At 37.1% G+C, this 18,880-nt stretch overlaps 1 protein-coding gene across 6 annotated transcripts in view; it reads left to right on the top strand.

Moving 5' to 3' along the window:
* GRIPAP1 (GRIP1 associated protein 1) overlaps positions 1 to 18,880 on the top strand; it is a 100,431-nt gene that overhangs the window by 67,550 nt on the left and 14,001 nt on the right. For 4 of the 6 annotated variants that reach the window (XM_072431755.1, XM_072431758.1, XM_072431759.1 and 1 more), the window contains 4 exons: positions 4,964 to 5,091; positions 6,932 to 7,054; positions 8,676 to 8,769; positions 13,137 to 13,291. In XM_072431755.1, coding sequence (XP_072287856.1) covers positions 4,964 to 5,091; positions 6,932 to 7,054; positions 8,676 to 8,769; positions 13,137 to 13,291 — 500 coding nt within the window. Of the gene's footprint in view, positions 1 to 4,963; positions 5,092 to 6,931; positions 7,055 to 8,675; positions 8,770 to 13,136; positions 13,292 to 15,184; positions 15,335 to 15,855; positions 18,100 to 18,880 lie in introns of those variants that run through there. The other 2 variants (XM_072431757.1, XM_072431756.1) reach the window with 2 other exon arrangements.

The raw sequence follows: 18,880 nt of genomic DNA on the forward strand, positions 1-18,880 counted from the left end.
ATCTTTTTGTCCAGTGGGGACACAAACTGCCAATTATAACCTGGCATGCACCATAAATTACCCACTAAATCGAAAGCTATATAAAAAATTCAGGGCTAAAGTCTTGTGCTTTAATGGGAAGCAGATAGTAAATATTAAAATGCAATATCTCCCAAATATGACCAAATATACATTTTTGAAAGGTTGAAAACCATAATTTTGAATATAACAAAGAAAATAGTAATGAGAAACAGTAAGAATGTGATGAAAACAAAGGTCTGATTGGTTGAAAGGTATGACCACCTTTCCTCCCCATACCAATGGCAGGGAGATTGGCCTGTAACATAAAATAATTTGTTTAGCTTGAAAAACTTGCTCCAGTGTTGTTCTGTATCTTGCTAAGGTTAATGGAAACTGAGAAGGATTGTGTGGGAGTCTGAAGTGCTGACTGTGTGTCAATTGTTCTGCTAGTATGGGTAACATCCATGATTTAGGAGTCAGTTGTAGGATATAAAATGACATCAACTTTCCATTTTACATCTAAGGGCTGGCGATTTATCCATAGAGCTTATATGTCAGCTGTGACTTTTAGATCTGGTAGAGCAATGGTCATCTTAGACTACTCACCTGTATACTTATGTATTTATTCATGTGTCCATCTGCTTATGGGATTTTACAGGCTGATTTTGAGAAGTTTAAGGACAGCTCTGAACAGTTACATAAATATGGCTTGTGATCTACCTGCTGTGCTGTTTGGCTGTGAGACAGAAAGAAGGTAGCAACAATTTCAGTTTAGCTTTTAATATGCATTTTGTGCAGTCCATTAAGCAGATAACAAGTTAAGAATGCTTCATAGTGCTTCTAGGCAGGGATATAGGGCATTGTTTATTTGTTTTGCAGTTCTTAGATCCATCAAAAAAAGTTGTAATTGATAAGTATTGCAAAGCAATATGGAGGTGTATGAAAAATAAAACTTTTTCTTTTAAGATGCTTTATTTTAATATTGTAATTTTAGCCACAGGGTGAAACTACTAGTCTTCATGTGATCATGAAATATTTGTCTATTTGTTGCATTTATAATTTTTTGCCTTTCTAGATTGAAGTTTAGACTGTTCAACTCTTTAGATTTTTATTGCTGTCTGTATCCACAGTGCGTTCTGGTGACCATTGTCACACAAAAAGTGACGAGAATTCCAAAATGCTGCTGTTGTCACTTGAATAGGAATAGAGTGGAAATCTTACTATTTGGACAATCATTGCTGACGTCTAATCTCTTTAAAGAGATTTTCTGATGTTACCTAATATTTCTCCAAAAAGTAAGGGTAAATCCAACCGGATACTGGCAGCAAGAAAAAAAACTTTAATTCCATATCCAAATAAACAGTGAACTAATCCAATTAAATAATTTACCAGAATAAATTCCTTTTTTATTTTATAGAGAAATGCTCTATGTCCTAGCACTCGTTCTTTGGTGACTAGTTCCCTTTAACACTTTTGTAAAATGTATTGAATTGTGTTGCTCTCTACACTGTACACAGAAGGGCCATCAGTTTCTGACCTGTATGTTGCTATTTATATATTGTTCTTTATTATTCTTTTCATGGCTAGAAGAGGTCCCAGAACTCCTGGTGACAAAGACCTCTTCTGTACTTAGACTGTGGAATCAATGAGCTGTCTCTCCATATAGCCGTGGATGTGCAACTAACTGATGTAATTCATGTTGTATGCCAGGGATTGTATTCTCCCCTCCTCCTCCCACTTTCTCTTCTTGTTCTCGTTTTCTTAAGACCAGCACCGGCTGCTTCCTCCTTCCTCATGATCCCTCTGGAAGCATTAAGACCATCCACTTTCAGCAGTGCATTAATATTTCATTGCTGTGATGAGTCAGGAGGTGGGAGGCAGAAACAGCCAAACCCATCCTTGAGAAAAAAAAAAGAATAAATAATCGCATTGGAAAGTGCTGAGCAGAGATAATAAAGGCTTACTGTGTTTCTCTGCATGAACTGCTGGCTGTCCTCAACTTAATACAGTCAGGATGTGAAAAAAATTGCTCTGGGTAAACTTTGTAAATGGGTATTTAAATGAACCCATGGCCAGGCTTTTGACATTCTAGTAGTTACCTATTTTGTGCATGATAAATTGTATTAAAACAAGCTCTCATTGACCTTTGTAGCTGCCAGCACTGTGGAACAGTTCATCTTCAATGTTCACAACAGAGGCACTGAGAATCTAAATCTCAGCTTCACCCTTCCATCTCTCAGCATTTCTTCGTCCCCTAGAGGCCAACAGCTGTACCTTCGTTTTTTTTTTCTTACTTGCCTTTTCAAGATTTCTTCTCACCAAACTCATAAATCACATGGTCTTCTTCTGGATCTTCTCCAATATTGCTTAGTGCTCAATGCAAAAAGCAGTGTCAGTCTGCACCATTGTATGTGAGTGTAAAGTGCCACAACAGTGACCCCCAAGGGGGCAGTTCCATGACATTCAAAACAGGCAGAGAAATGTAGACAGAAGGTTTTTTTTTTTTTAAAGCAATTTTTTAAATGCATTCATTCCCATTTCATCACAGCTGCTATCATGTTCTTCTTCTCCTCTTGAATAGCTGAGGCTGGATGATGTAATTACAGAGCATGTACACGTCAGCCCATTTGGATACTGGGATACTTGACATTAGGACAGTAGGAAAAGGGCAGGCAGGTACCTATGTTTTATTGCAGAGGGGACATTACTTACTGCAATAAAGACCCTTTCACTTGCAAATTTTGTTAAATTAAATTGTTCAATTTTAACTGCTGGTCACAAAAAAGTGTTTTGGATTTAAAGTTGTGTTTTCTCAGTAGCTTAGCTAACTCTGTTCCCTCTCCCAAAACACTGCATTAGCAGCATTTCAGCCCTAATGTTTATTATGAATGCAAAGCAGGCACTCTTAAAGAATTGGAGCAAATTAAATGAACTGCTGATATATCAACTTGAAGACTTTGGTGCTTTTGCTGTGCTCTTTAGGATAATATTCTCACAATACTCATAGCTATAGAGGTCAGTGAGGACTTCTTTTAAAGTTTATTTACCCCTAGCTACAATTTGTAAATACTTGACTTTTATGAAGTATTACAGGCCTGTGTTGTAGCATGAAATATTGCACTTTGCTATACCCCCTCACACCTAAACGCATATCATATTGTACAATGGCTAGAAATAGCAGAGAGAAAGAAATGTAGCCATGCACATTTGAACCTGTTGGTTGTGACTTAGTCAGGCTTCTAAAAGTATGTTTCTGTCAACCAGAAATCTTAACATAAAAAGATATACAGACAACACCCTTGGGAGTTTGGATATTTACTCCAACATTTACTACACCATGCTGTGCGCTGTCGATTTAGTAATTATAAATGAGGATCCCTGAAGACCTAAAAGTTATTTTAAGAGTTCCCCTATGTTAGAAAGGTTGAGAAATTGATCTGAGATAGTAGTGGCCCTGGTTGATATCTAAACAAATAGATTTAAATATCCACATGTGTAACTTATCATAAAAATATATACCTGAATCTAGGACTACTTTAATGTAAATCAAAAGATTCTGCAAGCCGGGAATTCACAAACCATCCCTTTGAGCCACTGTTGGAGTCTCAGGCAGTTCTCAATCATTTGTAAGTGCTCATGCCCTGATCCACCCATTGCTACATAAAGCAAGATGCTTTGAATGTAATCTAGAGGGAGGATGTTGCATGGCACAATATGACTGGTCAAAGATTGAAAGTCCTGCTTCGGGAAACCCTTTTCTATCTGGATTGCATTTGCAGCTTGATGATTGATTTCACTTGTTACCTTGAGGCACTGTTTAATTTTTTCGTTTGGTCATTAAAACAATAGTCTTGGAAACTACAAGCAGCTCTTGGCCCACTTTAGTAATATATGTATATGGTACACATTTGTTCCAGTTCAGTAGCACTTTATTAGGTTAATAAAAATTACAACAGATTTCCATTTTATCCTGGAACACAGCACTGAAAAAAAAGCACAGTCAATGTTAACGTCTTTGTGCCTCCTAATAATGCATTGTAAAGGAATTCCGCTCTCAACATACTATAGAAGCTTTTGCATAAAAGATGTATAGTTTCTTACTCTGCACCTTGTATTCGCTGTGGGCGCCTTGACAGTGGAGCAAGCTAAATGGCTTTTTTGTTTTTGCCAGAGCTGCTGTATATTCCTCTTACTGTGCAATATGGTAATGCTGAATGCCAAGAAAATCCAGGAGCTCATACACCTGCAAATCAAATTGCCCAACTTCCGGACATTCTGCAGTGTGTTTAGTTTTCCTGGGTAATGGACACATCTGACAGACCTAGGCGAACCGGTTCCACTTTGGGAAAATTTGGCTCAATGGCTACTTACACACCATTCTGAAACTTGAATATATTCACCTTCCATTACAACTCAATAAACAAATATCAATCCTTAAAAAAAATTACAAAGTTGGAAAGGTTCCCCATTCTTTTCAAAGCTTTGCTTGTATAAAGGATGTGTTTCACCTCTCTGTAAGGCCTAGTAAACCCAAGCAGATCTGCTGCCAGTTTTGCTCTTGACTAACCACTCAGGTCGTTTTACTAATCAAGTTATCGAATTGGTAATTAAAAGTAATATTTGGCCTATACATAAAAGCAGTATGTGTTCTCCCCAGCACTGCAGATCTATTTCACTGTATAAATTGGTAAAGCACAATTAAAGCCAAAATGTTTGTTTTAGATAGACTTGGAAGGGTAAAATATTCATATTTTAAATGATGTCCATGACACTTGGAGATTGTACCCAACTTCCTGTCCCTCTAACAGCCAAATTACAAACAATGAATGTAGTTATTTTTTAGGCACGGGAAGATAAAAACAGTAAAAATACAAGGGTGAATAATTTCTGGGCAGGATAAAAAATGTAAATGATGCATGTTGGCTTTCAGTTTCACATAATGCTTCCCACTGGTCATTCTTAGGTTTGGAGGACCTGGTGTTGGCAGAGATAAGTTCCCCCAGTCGAACACAAACTGGTGACAGCAGCAGCATCTCATCATTCAGCTACAGGGAGATGATAAAGGAAAACACAGCGCCCAGCTGCAATAAGGTAAAAGGTGGACACTTCTCATATTGTGTGCCAATATCAACTTAAGCTCTTATGCGCTAAATATCACTATAGTTTTTTTGTTTTTGTTTTTTTAGATCTACTTGTACATACCTAGAGTTCATATGATTCTCTGCTGAGAGTCTGGCTTACAGGGAACAAGAGTTATGTAAATGTGGCTATACATTATGCAGTGTCTTTAATAGATTAGGCATTGGATTTGGTCCAAAAATCTTTTGAAAACTAGGTCATTTCTCAGTTGATGTTTGATGAATATAGTAAGCTAACATTGATCAGGAATGCCTATTACTTTACCCCCAAAAACACATTTGACATTGGGATGATGTCTCTAGAAGTGGAGCTCTGATCAGGAACTGCATTTCTTCAGCTAACTGTGACATTAAACCCTTCACTTTAGGGCTTCACTGTATCCCAGAGACTTCCTTTCTAGGTTTTTCCTAATAGGCACTCACTGGAAATTAAATTTAAAAGAGGTCTTTCCTCCCAGCCTTACCTTTCCTGAGGAAGGGTTGGTCACATGGTGGGGGCATACAGGAAATTGGGGAAGAGAAAGTTAGGATTACGCATTTTGGTTAATGTTATCTGCCATGTTACTTATGAAGTCTGTCAGTTTACCAGGTCACAATTGATGGTAATATATATTTTTAACATCAGTGGCTTTATCAGCCTTTTTATTTCTCCTATTAGCCTCATCTTTTATAAAGACACCATGGCGGGAATATAACCTCCTTGTCCATTCTGTACCTACCCCACTTTACTCCTACACCATTCATCTGCACTTGCCTACCCCGCACAGCTCAGATGTATACCAGCTGCATAGCTGCAATGTTATTGGATTCCAAGTGTAGATTTTTAAACTTCCTATATATTTTAAATGATATATGACTATTCATTGACCACATGCATTTATTATATCCATTTGATGTCATCCCATTCCACATTAGTAAATAAGCAAAAGAGCTTCATACAATTTATTTCCTGTATTTTGCATTGTTAATAATGTATGTGTGTTTAATGTACATTCTGTTGTAAAAGGCTACAGAGTTTGTTAGTGTTATATGATTTATGACGAATGATCATAAGAACACGGGTGGCAGCAGGTGTAATGGAGTTCACCTTGACCAGGCTTGACTGCAGGAACTGCTGGCTTGCAACCAACAATGTTTTACCTCTGCCAGCCTTCGCCCTCACACTATTTGAAAAGGGGAGAAGTTCATTTTTATATGATGTCAGTCCATTTGACCAAACCAATTCATTAAACTGCAGGTTGCAATTGGGGATGTTCTACTTTTGAAATTTGTGAGTTTTATTGTGCAACTAAAATCATCCCTGAGTTTGCCTTGAGTTGTTGGTCATGTGTCCCTGTAGAGGTAATTGATCGCTGTCAAATTTTATTTAGCAGCAAAACAAAACTGCAAACTGTGTGTTCTCAGCCTAAGCCAGTTCAGCTCCTCCACCCCCTTCTATCAGGAGTTTTTCAGCAGCTTTCCAGTTATGTGATTTCCATTGTAAAAAGAGATAAAGTGGTCTGAGAATAAGGGTAATGGAAAGCTGCCGAAACATTCTCAGCCACTCTTCTGAGAGCCAACTTAAACAGCTTCAGTGTTTTTGCTGTGGATTCTGAGGATTTTTTGTTCTCCAGTGCCTGTAGATACAGAGGTGAGAGCTGATTATGAAGTTTATTTCCTGCTTGTTAGTAATATGTAAAAGTTAAATGTTCATAGACTATCTAATGCTGTAGAATGCAAGAGGAAAACGCTAAGTTAATTTGGATAGGGATCCTTTTACTGTTTATTGAATTGCTCTGTTATGTTTATTCTAGTCTAACAGTGGAAGTCCACAGTCCCAGCCACAGAGACCAGCTGAGCTGTCAGATGAGGAAGTTTCTGATCTTTTCCAGAGATTAGCAGAAATTCAGCAAGAGAAGTGGATGCTGGAAGAAAAAGTAAATCTCTTAAATACATGTTTTAATAGCTCTATTGTATATTAAACTGGTTTGCTCTAATAAGACTTGGCTTTAATATCAGTTATCTTTATTTGTGGTTCTGCCCATTTGGATCTCTGTTGTAAAAGGTCAGTCCAACCAAAGCTGACATTTCAGGTTTTGTTAAATGCTAAAGAGGTAAGTTATTAGTTACTTTATCCCTGTTAAGGGTTTTAGTGGTTAAACTCTGTGCTTAAATTGTCAGACCTGTATTATTGCAAAGTGGGAGGACTGATACACTTTGTAGGATAGAGGACAGTGACAATGACTGTAATAAGGAGTCTACATTAGATATAAAAAAAGTCCTCTTCAAATTTGACCCTCCGGATTCCATGTAAAATATCACATCTTGATTCTTTTTTTTTCTTTAAATGTATTTTTTTGGAAATTACAAAAATAAACATACAACCATTACAAACAATACAGAGAATGTGTGCAGCTACACCAGAAAAAAAGACATGCAAATACAAACACTGTGAATCCCTGCAGTTGGTATTGATTAGTCCAAGTTCAATAACAATGAAGTACACAACAATGGGAGTTTCGTAATATACACTGGTTACCATGCAGCATATCTCTAATCAATTCAGTAGCCTATTTCGTAATATCAGGTACAATACATCGGCGTGGCTGGAGACTTCCATTACTAGCTCATTGCTCTAGGTAGATATAGTGCAAAACAGACATCTTGGTTCTTTTTAACACCCATTTAAATGTAAAAGCTCTATTTGCCATGATGTTTTGCACACTGAAAAATGTAATCTGTTGAACTAGCTTTTGAATGGAGGAAAAGGAGAACAATGTGGAGTAGCACAAACCCTGTCTTCATTCACTTGTGCCTCATGTTTCACACAATGGCAGTAGATGGTGGGAACTAATATTGCTGAAAAATATTATTTGCATGGCTCTCTTGCTGGTCCAGTAACATTTATACTTTAAAGGTTACTGACCTGGTCTGTAAATCAGGTGGTCTGTCCTTACTCTCACTTTACTAGTCATATGATTATTTCAGTTTGGTGGTTTAAAAAGTATCTACACTACCAGATCAGAATGAAATATTTGCAGAGAGAGCTCCAGAGTAGTTGTCTTGGTACTTTAGCTAGCTTGTACACTGCTCAGTTAATCTCACCCCATAATCTAACAGGCCTGCTCAACAATGCTTCCACAAACTTCATACTACAGAGGAAAAGGGGTGTGGCTGTTACTCGTCTATGCCATGACAGAGCACTGCAAGGAGTTTGCAGAGAACAATTAACTTTAAAACATTTTGTCATTATACTCATTAACAAAACATAAAATGTTATAGGATAGGACAAAAAAAAGTGTGGGACTGGGTTTAACAGGTAGTTTAACCTTACCCACAATTTACTGGGCATGTAGTAAATCCTTTACATTCTGGTGGTGTGGTATAAAGATGCTAGTTTAATGAAAACTTTTAATGTTGGCAACGGCTTTACATTGTGTTCACATATATCATCAAATTATCTGCAGTGTGTGCTAAACCACAGAGCCCATTCTTTCCATACTTCATTTTTATCAGACCAGCACTAACAATGGTTTTAATTAAATGTCTGCTTTGTAGGTTAAGCACTTAGAAGTGAGCAGCGCCTCGATGGCAGAGGACCTATGCAGGAAAAGTGCTATTATTGAGACCTATGTCATGGACAGCAGGATAGGTGAGTGATACACTACACTCTGATATTTGCATTTCCCTATTTGTCACAGTACAATATTATTGGGTGTCTCTAATCAAACTACAAGTCCTAGCAATTCTGAGACATTTAAGGGCATACCAGGTGTTACAGAACTAAAACTCCTATCATACTTTTTGGAAGGTTTTGTAGAACTTCAAGTTGGTCCATGCTCCAACGGATTTCGGTTCTGCCCCAACATTTTATTTTCTGGCTTTGCTGTAGAATAGGAAGTCCTAGCATGGCTTTCTGATCTATAAGTCAATACATTTTAAAATGCATTTTCTACTTGTAACTGTCTCAAATGTTTTCTTTGTATGTTTTGTGCAGGAAAAATGTTATCTATTAATTTTGGTGCATTTGCACATTACAGATGCCCTATTCCTTAGCTGAGGATAGAAATCACCAATAGACCAATAAGTGAGAGCTGCTGCAATTTGGTCACCTGTTGGTGCCTGCACTCCATCTGCGGCCCTATTTAGTAATTTAAATCATAGCATACAGCTTTCCATTATCCTTTCTGCTGCCACTTGGGGCTCAGCTGGTGTTACTTGCTTTTTCACAGGTTTCTAATTTTCTTATTGGACAGACACACACAGTAGTTGTATCACATGCCACCATCAAAATGTGAGCAGGATGGAATCTGAGAAACAAAAAACTGGGTGCCCACCACTAATATTAATCATTTTATATTCTATGCCAGTGAACTGTATAGATAAAATTAAGAAGCTTTTTCTGTTGACTGTTGACTAGTGCCAGGCATCGTAGGTGTCTGAGCGGATGTCAATGCAATGCCAGCACTCGCTGTTCTTTGTGCCACCTGTTTGACGGCCGTCTTGGCATCTTTATCCTTCCCCCTCCCCTCCCAGCTCATGTTGGCTCTCCTTTCTTTATCTGTCCTTGGGTTGTCACTGGATTCTCTTACATCTTCTCTCCACTGCTGTAGCGTTATCTCCTGTACATCTTGACTTAAAAACTTATCAAAGTCACCCAGGCTATCCTCCGTTTGTGTGAAATGTTCATTGAACAAATAAGGACATGTTTCAGTCAGAGCTGTATTTAAAGCATACACAAACTTCAAACATTTATAGCAGTAAATTTATGGGTGCAACAAAAAAACTTTTTTTGTAAATATTACATGTTTTATTTTCATTTTCTCATTGTTCATTTTTATTAACCCTTAGTAGTGAAGTAGTCTTCACTAGTTTACTAAAGAAACATCATATGTAAGTGATGTCAATGTTCTCTAGTGAATGGATAGACTATATTCCTATTATTGTCACAAGTTTCTGTGAATTGATAGGCTGTATTCTTAGCATTGTCACTTTTGTCTATTAAATAAGTAGGATGCTTTTTTAAGGATATCCCCAGTCTCTAGTGAATGAAGAGTCCACATTCTCATTTGAAGATAGTCAATGAAACATATTAGGTATAACTATTTCATATCATAATCATATATTTAGTCAACGATGTAGGTTATCAGAACTGTCTAAAAAGTTGCATATTATATTCTCAATAATGTCCCCATTCTCTATAATTGTCCCTATTGTTCTGTCACCATTGTTCTGTCATGAAAAAGTTGTATTCTTACGAACGTCACTTGACCTGTTAAACACAGGGTATGCTGGGACTAGTATTTCAAAGTCCGTATGCAAAACGGATCCGAGTGAAAAGAACCTGACTCATGCAGCCAAGCTAAGAGTGAAATCCGGAGTAGGTGATACATAAGTTAGTTGTTATTCAGTGCAGAAAACACAAACCCTTAAAGCATGACAGACTTACCATAACATGTGAATATACCACTCTGATGTCTACTTCATTTGTAGACATTTTATTCCGGTTCTACCAGTGCCTAAATTTCTTATGTGACTGCAGAGCTGCAAACACACATGGGTGATTTCTTGATGACTTGGCACATTTTAGTTATGCATGGCTTTGGCAAAAGAAGTGTAAAATTGTGATGTTATAAGCTCTGGCAGGTAGGTTAATTGATGCAAGATTCAGGAGGCATTGGGTCATAATATACTCTGGCATAGGAAGGGATAAGTGATGCTGAAGATGGGTTGAATTTTTTTAGGCTGTGGTAGTGGTACTTGAGGAGTCTAGTGATGTTATGCTGGGCTGTGGAAGGAAAATTGTTAAATAATTCTGTACTGGCCTGTGGAGAGTGAGGAAGTTAGTTATGCTGTTCTGGGCTCCAGCAGTGGAGGAATTGGGGATCCTGTGCTGGGTTCTGACAGGAAATGGGTTCAGCAATACTGTGATGTCATCTGGCAGATGAGTAGTAAGTGATGCATAACTGGGTTTTGGCAGGTACGTTTTAAGTTATTTTGTGCTGAAATGTGGCAAAAGAAGGCTTTACTGGTACTGTGCTAGGCTCTAGGTTAAAGAGGAGGTAAATATTTGTGCAATGGAACATTGCACCAAAGGAGGTAGGTGATGTTTTGCTGGGGTAAAATTTGTTCTGTTAGGTTTGGGTAGCACCGGGGTAAATGATGCTGTGCTAGGCTATAAAAGGTGAACGGGAATTGTTGTAGTATTAAAGTATAGTAGTAGTATAATAGTATGTAGTAAAGTGCAGTATTATTGTAAAAGAAGGGATAAATGGTGCTGTGTGGAGCTATATTAGCAGAAAGGATAAAAAATGCTGTTGTCTCTTATCAGAGAAGAATTAGGTGCTGCTATGCTGATCATTGGCAGGAGAGGAGTTAATTGATGATGTATTGAGTACATATTGGAGAGGAGTTACGTGATCTTTTCCTGAGCCCTGGCAGAAGTAGAGTTAAGCATTGCTTTGCAGATCCCTGACAGTCCAGCTCATGGGAGATGATATTCTCTAGGGATTTAAGTCAGTTTAGTGCAGATTAGATAACATAGTGATTTTTTTTTTTTAAATTGTCTCAATGCCTGCTGATTGGGCTGCCACCCTGGTTAGTGTAAAGCAGTAATTCTCTGCCTGCCAATCTGACATATGCTGGCTACAGAGACCAATATGGGTACCAGTTTCTGGTGATCTGGCTTTGCGGCTAGTGATCAGATCTCAGTGATTTCAGACCGTACATTCTAAGTGTCTTTTCACACTGGTATCAGCCTGCCCTTTTCTTAGCTAGGTAATTGTTTCCAAACCGTGTCCCTGTTAGCAACCTGAGCCTGACCAGTGATGTTTCCATTATGTGCCAGTTCTTAACCTTTTCTCAGCCACTTTTATGATTCCCTCTCTGTACCTTCTATGGCTTTGTTGTTGTCTTTGTGCTCAGTTGTTGCTGGGTTCCTATATTTTTATATTGAAACAATGACCCCTCTTGAATGCCCAGTCTGTCCTGTTACCATTCTTAGTATAAAAGGACATGACGTGCTTGTTCAATTTTGAGGCTGTCAGCAAGTGGGGGGCTGCAAGGTGTGAATAATTTAGCTGCAGGAAGATTGGCTGATGTTTTATTTACTAAGGCATAAAGTGAAGAGAGGTGAGGGGGTGTGCCATGAGGGGGGTTGGTTCAGTTCTATGCTCAGTCTGCTGTGGGCTGAATACACTAAGAAAATAGATCCACTTTAAAAAAAACCTGAATAATTTACATTTCAATCAGTACATCACTGCTGTATTTCCACAACTTTGCCAAAGAGTTGAATGAACTTTTTATGGGGTTCTGGCACTGGGGTCTGGGCCACGAATCATTACTGCAACAAGGACCCTCTTCATGAAGATGGAGTTACTGTCAGCCCTAAGATTACCATATACAAATTCTATACGTGTATTAAACTTTTTCTGTGTAATATAGGCCTGAGCCATTGCGTGCTACAATTTTTTCCTCCTTTTATCAGGACATTTTGCCCACTTCTTGTACATTATTCCTTTACCATTTTTTTTCTGATTTTCAATTGAACTATAGACAGAACATTAAACAATACAAATGATTGGAGAAAAGGAAAGAGCTGATAAAAACAATAACACAATTCAATACAGGTAATAATTACCATGTAAAAGAATTAAAAAAAAAAAAAAAAAATGTTTCAAACATTAAATTTGAAAGTCAAGATACGGCTAACCATATGCCTGTAGGTTACCCATGGCTACAAACTATAGAGGGGCACTTGAATTAGTAATGCCAAAAAAAAACAAAAAAAAAAAAACAAACATAAAGGTAAAAGAGGTTTAAAAAGAGAGTATAAAAGTTCAGAACAAGGAAGAGGGGTAGTTTTAACCCATTCCTCTTCCCAACTTTTAGCATTTTGTACTTTAAATTATGAATCATATTTATTTTGGTTGGTTTATCTAATATTTTCCTTTGGATGTTAAGCAAGGTCTTTTTTTGTTGTTTTTGTTTGATGTTTGTTATCTCATTTTTCTTACTCAGATGTGTCTGCCACACATGGTCAGGTGGATCGGACCAGTCTAGGAAGTGTCTTGAGGGATTTGGTAAAACCAGGAGATGAAAACCTGCGAGAGATGAACAAGAAACTGCAGAACATGTTGGAAGAACAGTTAACCAAGAATATGCATCTCCAGAAGGTAGGTGAGCTAGAATTTTCTGAAGTCAATGTGTTTGACTTTGGAAAGGATTTGTTAGCTTGCTTCATGTAGACATGACATGTAGACATTTCATACAATGGGAAAGAATCAGAGGTTAGCCAGAGTCTTGGGATGTTGCATGTTTTACCAAAATTCATAGTGTGCTAGTAATATTTTCCATAATTTTTGGAGTTCACCAAACAGTTTGAAGATAGACAAAGATTTTGGTAGAAGCAAGCAGGCTATTCAATGTATTAAAGGGTGCTTAGAGCCTTAGAGAATCCTAGTAAAGACAAGGTTACAAGAGCATTATGGTTGATTACAGGGAGTATTGCCAACAAGGGAGGATTTTTACCACACCCTGTAAGAAAACAGGCCTGGCAATATTTGGAAATGATTAGGGAATCTAGTCAGGGGAATAACCAACCAAAAAAAGGAGGAATTTATCTCCTTGGAGAGGAAAGCAGATTGTCCATCATCCAGAAGGGGTGATTTTACAATAACCAGATTACTATTATGGGACAGAAAGGGGTTTGGTAAATTTTCAGTGACACAAAGGCATTCCAAACGGCATAGGAAGGCCAACATACTACATACATACATACATACATACTAGACAAGAAGGTCTAATATTTATATAGAGTGGAGTAAGGAGAGGAGTGATAGTTACACTACCCACAATGTGGATGTTTTGAAACATATCAAGTCAAGCAACCCTTTCAAGTCCTCAACCCTTTGCCCAGCCTATCATACACTAAACATTATCGTTTCCAGTCCTTGCAAAACATGTTGGCTGTATTTGGATATACTTTCACTAATAAACTCAAGATTTAATGACTAAAAGACCTTTTTTTGACATGCTTCTCTTCTATCCACAAAACTATCACACTTCTGAAGTGATTACAAAATCAGTGACCCTCCGTAAGTGGAGTTGCCACAGGAAACCCTTATCCACAGGGTCAAGCATTACCTAATACATTGACTCCAACACTTTATGGAAGAGACATAATATGCACCAGTGTTAGGTATTCTAAAAATATCTTGCTATAGTCTATAATAAAATACAGCAATATAAAGGAGAAAATAAATTAGGCTAATGCTTGCTATGAGCAGCTCGAGCAGATTTAACTTAGAATAATTTCCACAAATTAGGCTTTTTTTCCTCATCCATTTTACCTTTCTGTATTTCTGAGTAAGCTGTAGAAAATAGTTGTAAACAAGGATCAGGTAGAGCTCTGAGCTCTGTGGAAAATAAGCCACCAAGGCAATATTTGTCTTTTCATCCTGCAAGACTTGTAATCAATACTCAGAAATGATCATTGCTGCAGTGTTCTGATACACAAGCATTCAGGCTCTCCCTCCACCACCGCTGTTGGTAAGGCTAGCCATTCCGCTGTGCTGCTCTAATTATTTTGTCCTGCTACTCTACTCTGCTTGCTGTGCTGAGACTTATGGTACAGGGTAGGCTGGAGAATTTAGTTTTTCTGCACAGTAAAATGCAGGAGCTATAAGGCCACACTCAAAACACCTGCTGCGGGGCAAGGGTATAATTAAAAAACAGTTTTAAGCAAATCTGTATAATTAGCCTTTAGCTACTGTATATCCATTTAGAGATTGTGAAATTTGCCTTTAAATTTGGGTACCTGGAGTCATTAAAATGTGCCGACTCCTGATAAATTTAAATTATAATAAAAAAAAAATACAGCAAGTTCAAATGTCCTATTTCACAAAAAATAGTCATAATTAAGTACTTCTCTGATGTAAGAATAAAGCCCAGTGCATAGTTGTATTTCTACTAGTGTGAAGTTCAGCTGAGCTTTTATACAACCTGACATTCACATTATTGTAATCTGGATTATGTACATTACAAAAAGTGTTTTCATTTTATTTCAGATATGATGTGTTTAACAGGTTCATTTGAGTGTAAATAAGTGTAATGATATATGTGTAGGTGAGTGCTATGGCCTGATGTGTGTTCAGGTATCCGGTCTGCACTCTCCATATATGCTCCCACACCACCTAATACTAGGATGTTAGTTAAGTTGGCCCTGGAGCCTCCCACTGCCCTGTCTTCAACAGAAGATCAGCAAATAAAGATAAGGGCAGCAGCATCTGCTCAACTTCCTCTGTCTGCTAAATGAGCTTGGAGGAACAGCTTTTTGGATTCAACTGTAAGTGTTCATGTTTATTTTAAAACTGCATGGCTGCTTGTGTGTACTGTGAAGGATTTGTGCATGTTTCTGGATAAAACTGCAGGGCTATGTGTATGTTTGTGTGTATGGTGCAGGAATGTATGACTGTTTGTGTATAGTGCATATTGTGTTTATGTTTCTGAGTAAAATGTAGGGCTCTGTGTTGTGTTGTGTGTATAGTATATATGTTTGTTCATGTTTTTCTGTATAGGACAAACTTTGTCTAAGTTTAGTGCAGGGCTTTAGCTATTTGTGTGTATAGTGCCGTGTTGTATGTATGTATGTTTGCAATAGTGCAGGACTATGTGTATGTTTGGTTTTCAGTCAAAGAATATGCTAGTTAGTATAACATATTTTTTATTTATATTTTAGTGAAAGTTGCATCCCATTTACAATGGCAAAAAATCTGTCAACAAACACAATAAAGTCTGCTGTTTATGAGCACTTTACATTATCAAGTGATGGGAAACATTACGTATGCCAATGTATTCTTGAAGATGATGGTGAAAAACAATGTGATGCAAAAGTTAGCAGTTTCAGTGGGTCTAACAAAAATGCACCTACAAGAGCATCAAATTTGAAGACACTTGTAGAGTTTTCATCCTAAAGTGTTAGAAGTTGTGAATGAGAAGGATGTGAAAATATTCTATCTACTTCTGGGATAAAAAATGTTCAGAAATCTACTGGAGCAAAAACACAACTAAAAAAATTCTTCATATCTGACAAAGTTACCATAACAATGACAACAGAAAAATTCAAAAACCACAATATAGAAATGGTAGTAAAGAATAGTGTATCACTATCCTTTTCACAGCCAACCTTTTTAGGCCTAAATGGAGAAATGGATAAAAAACGTTATGTTTCCCCGGAAAGAGAAAGTGTAAGGAAACCTAGAATTGAAGAGAATTGAAGATGTAAAAAGTAAGAACTACGAAAAGGTCCTGAAAGGACATTTTGTCTTCAAAAAAATGGATGCATGCACACGTCACTGAGTCAATTATTTTGCTATTAATGTTAGATTTGTTGATGAAAATAATAAAACAATACCGTGAACCTTGGGAGTAAAGGACATCCAGGCACATCACCCCAGTGACTATCTTCAGAAGTTTTTGGAGGATGTTCTAGAAGATTTTGAAATGAAAAAGAAACAGATTCTATGTATTGTGACATATAATGCTTCTAATATGTTGAGCACAATTGAAAACATGAATAAAGTAGATGAAGAAAGTGACAGGCAGATATTAAAGGAAGACAGTTCTGCAAGTTTCGGAGAAGATGAAAGCGAAGAGAATAGCGACATTTTGGATAACATTGTTGAAAAAGCATCTACACGTACTACTATTCAACATATGCGTTGTGCCGTTCATACTCTGCAACTTGCAATAAGAGATGGATTGAAAGATTGTCATGCAGCTACTCTAATTGGCAAATTGAGGCAAGTAACTGTTGTAGCCAGGGCCCCTAAAACAGATGCCATTTTAAAAAGACGTGCAGGAAAAAGTGCCATTTTGGATCAAACAACACGCTGGGAAAGCACTTATTTGATGCTAAAGCGTTTGCTTGAAAAAAAAAAGACTTTCCTGAAGAACTAGACAATGAAAATGGTTTATTAACTGAAAGCCAGTGGACACAAGTAAAGCAGTGTAAAATCTACTTTCTAACCCATTTACTGTCAACAAGAGTTTGCAATCTGAAGATTTAACACCTGGTAAATTCTTCTTGAAATGGAAGAGCTTGATATATTGCCTGAACAAAAGTGGAGGGTTAATAGCTGATGGCATTGTATCTTCAATGAAGAAAAGAGAGAAACTCTTACTGGATAATCAAATCTTGTTAGCTGCTTTTTATGATCCAATGAGCCAAATTGTGTTAAGTGATGACCAGACTGATACGGCAAAAAAGGCCCTCTATGATGTAGCAGATGAAGGGATTACCACCTGAAACACCACCACTGGATGAAGCTATAAGCACTGGTAACTCAGGATCATCCTCCTCAAATGAAGAATTAGATTTTGATTCCTTCTTGGACAAAATGGAACTTTCAACTGTAAAGCGACGTTGCATATGCGTAAAAGATAAACGACCAGAAAATGTCCAAATATAGAGATTCCAGCAGGATTTTTTTAAAGAACTAAAAAAAGTAGAAAAGTATGATCGCTCATTGAAACTGACTGTAGAAGAAGCCATCCTTGTTTATCCTAAGATTATTAGTGATGTGGCTAGAACCGTAACAGCAATGCCACACACCCAAGTCAGTGTTGAAAGACTATTTTCAGCCCTAAAAATAATCAAGTCAGATTTAAGAGCTTCTATGAAAGAGGATCTGGCAGAAGCAATTCTGTTTCTTAGAAAAACACTACATTGAGTTAGTTTTGGATTGCATTTAACAGCTATTCCACTCTACAACTATATTCCAGGTTTAATATATAAACTGTTTTGGGTTTTCCAGCTTTTAATTTTGTTATGTAGTTAAGCTTTGGTTTTGTTTTAAAACTACCAAAGAATGTGGTTCAAATTTTTATCCTGGTAAAGTTCCTGTTCCTGATTTTTATGCATGCTATGCTATTACTTTATAGCCACTTGATAAAAACAATAAATAAAACATGATTGTTTTCATTTTTTTGTCTTTTGTTTAAACTGGCAAATACAGTAAAGGTTGGCCTTTAGGCCAGATATGGCCTAGCCGGTAGTTTGTAAATATACCACAATATTTTTACTATAAAAGCTTTGCTCAAGAAACATTAAATAAAAATATGTAATAATGAATTAAATGATTTATTGATCATTAATGCTTTCTACTCTTAGTTATTTAGGCAAAAAGCTAAACATTTTCGTATATTTGAGCAATCCTGCTCGCTTATTGTTAAAAATACACTGATGATGCTTTCCAATAAAACACCCATATTAATTAGCCTATTTCTTCTTACTACTTCTTTCTATTTTGAGAACATGTTCTCAACAGGATTAAGAAAAGGAGAGTATAGTGGCAAAAATAGGAGTTGGTGTCCCTTACTTTCAACCAAGCTCTTTACCTGACTAGTTTTATGAATGGGGACATTGTCCATATTTAGGACGGCATGCTAAATACTCTTTTCACTAAAAACATTCAAAACCTCATCAAAAAAATTGAGGAATGCTTTTTGATTAAATCTGTGCTTGTGACTTAAATGATCTTGTGCTTGTGACTTAAAGTTGAGTGTCCCATTTTTATTCCTCACACAACAAATTAAATAATTTCTGGAACACACTGCAACCACAACATGCACCGCCCTTTGCCCAATAGGAGATCTTCCCGTTTTTGGTTTTCATTGAGATGGTAAAACCTACTTCATCAACAAAGTAGATGTTTTTTCCATCTTCCTGAGATCAAGGATTTTGTTAGCATAGCTAAGCCTTT

Source organism: Pyxicephalus adspersus, chromosome Z (assembly GCF_032062135.1).
Source record: "Pyxicephalus adspersus chromosome Z, UCB_Pads_2.0, whole genome shotgun sequence".
Taxonomy (NCBI): domain Eukaryota; kingdom Metazoa; phylum Chordata; class Amphibia; order Anura; family Pyxicephalidae; genus Pyxicephalus; species Pyxicephalus adspersus.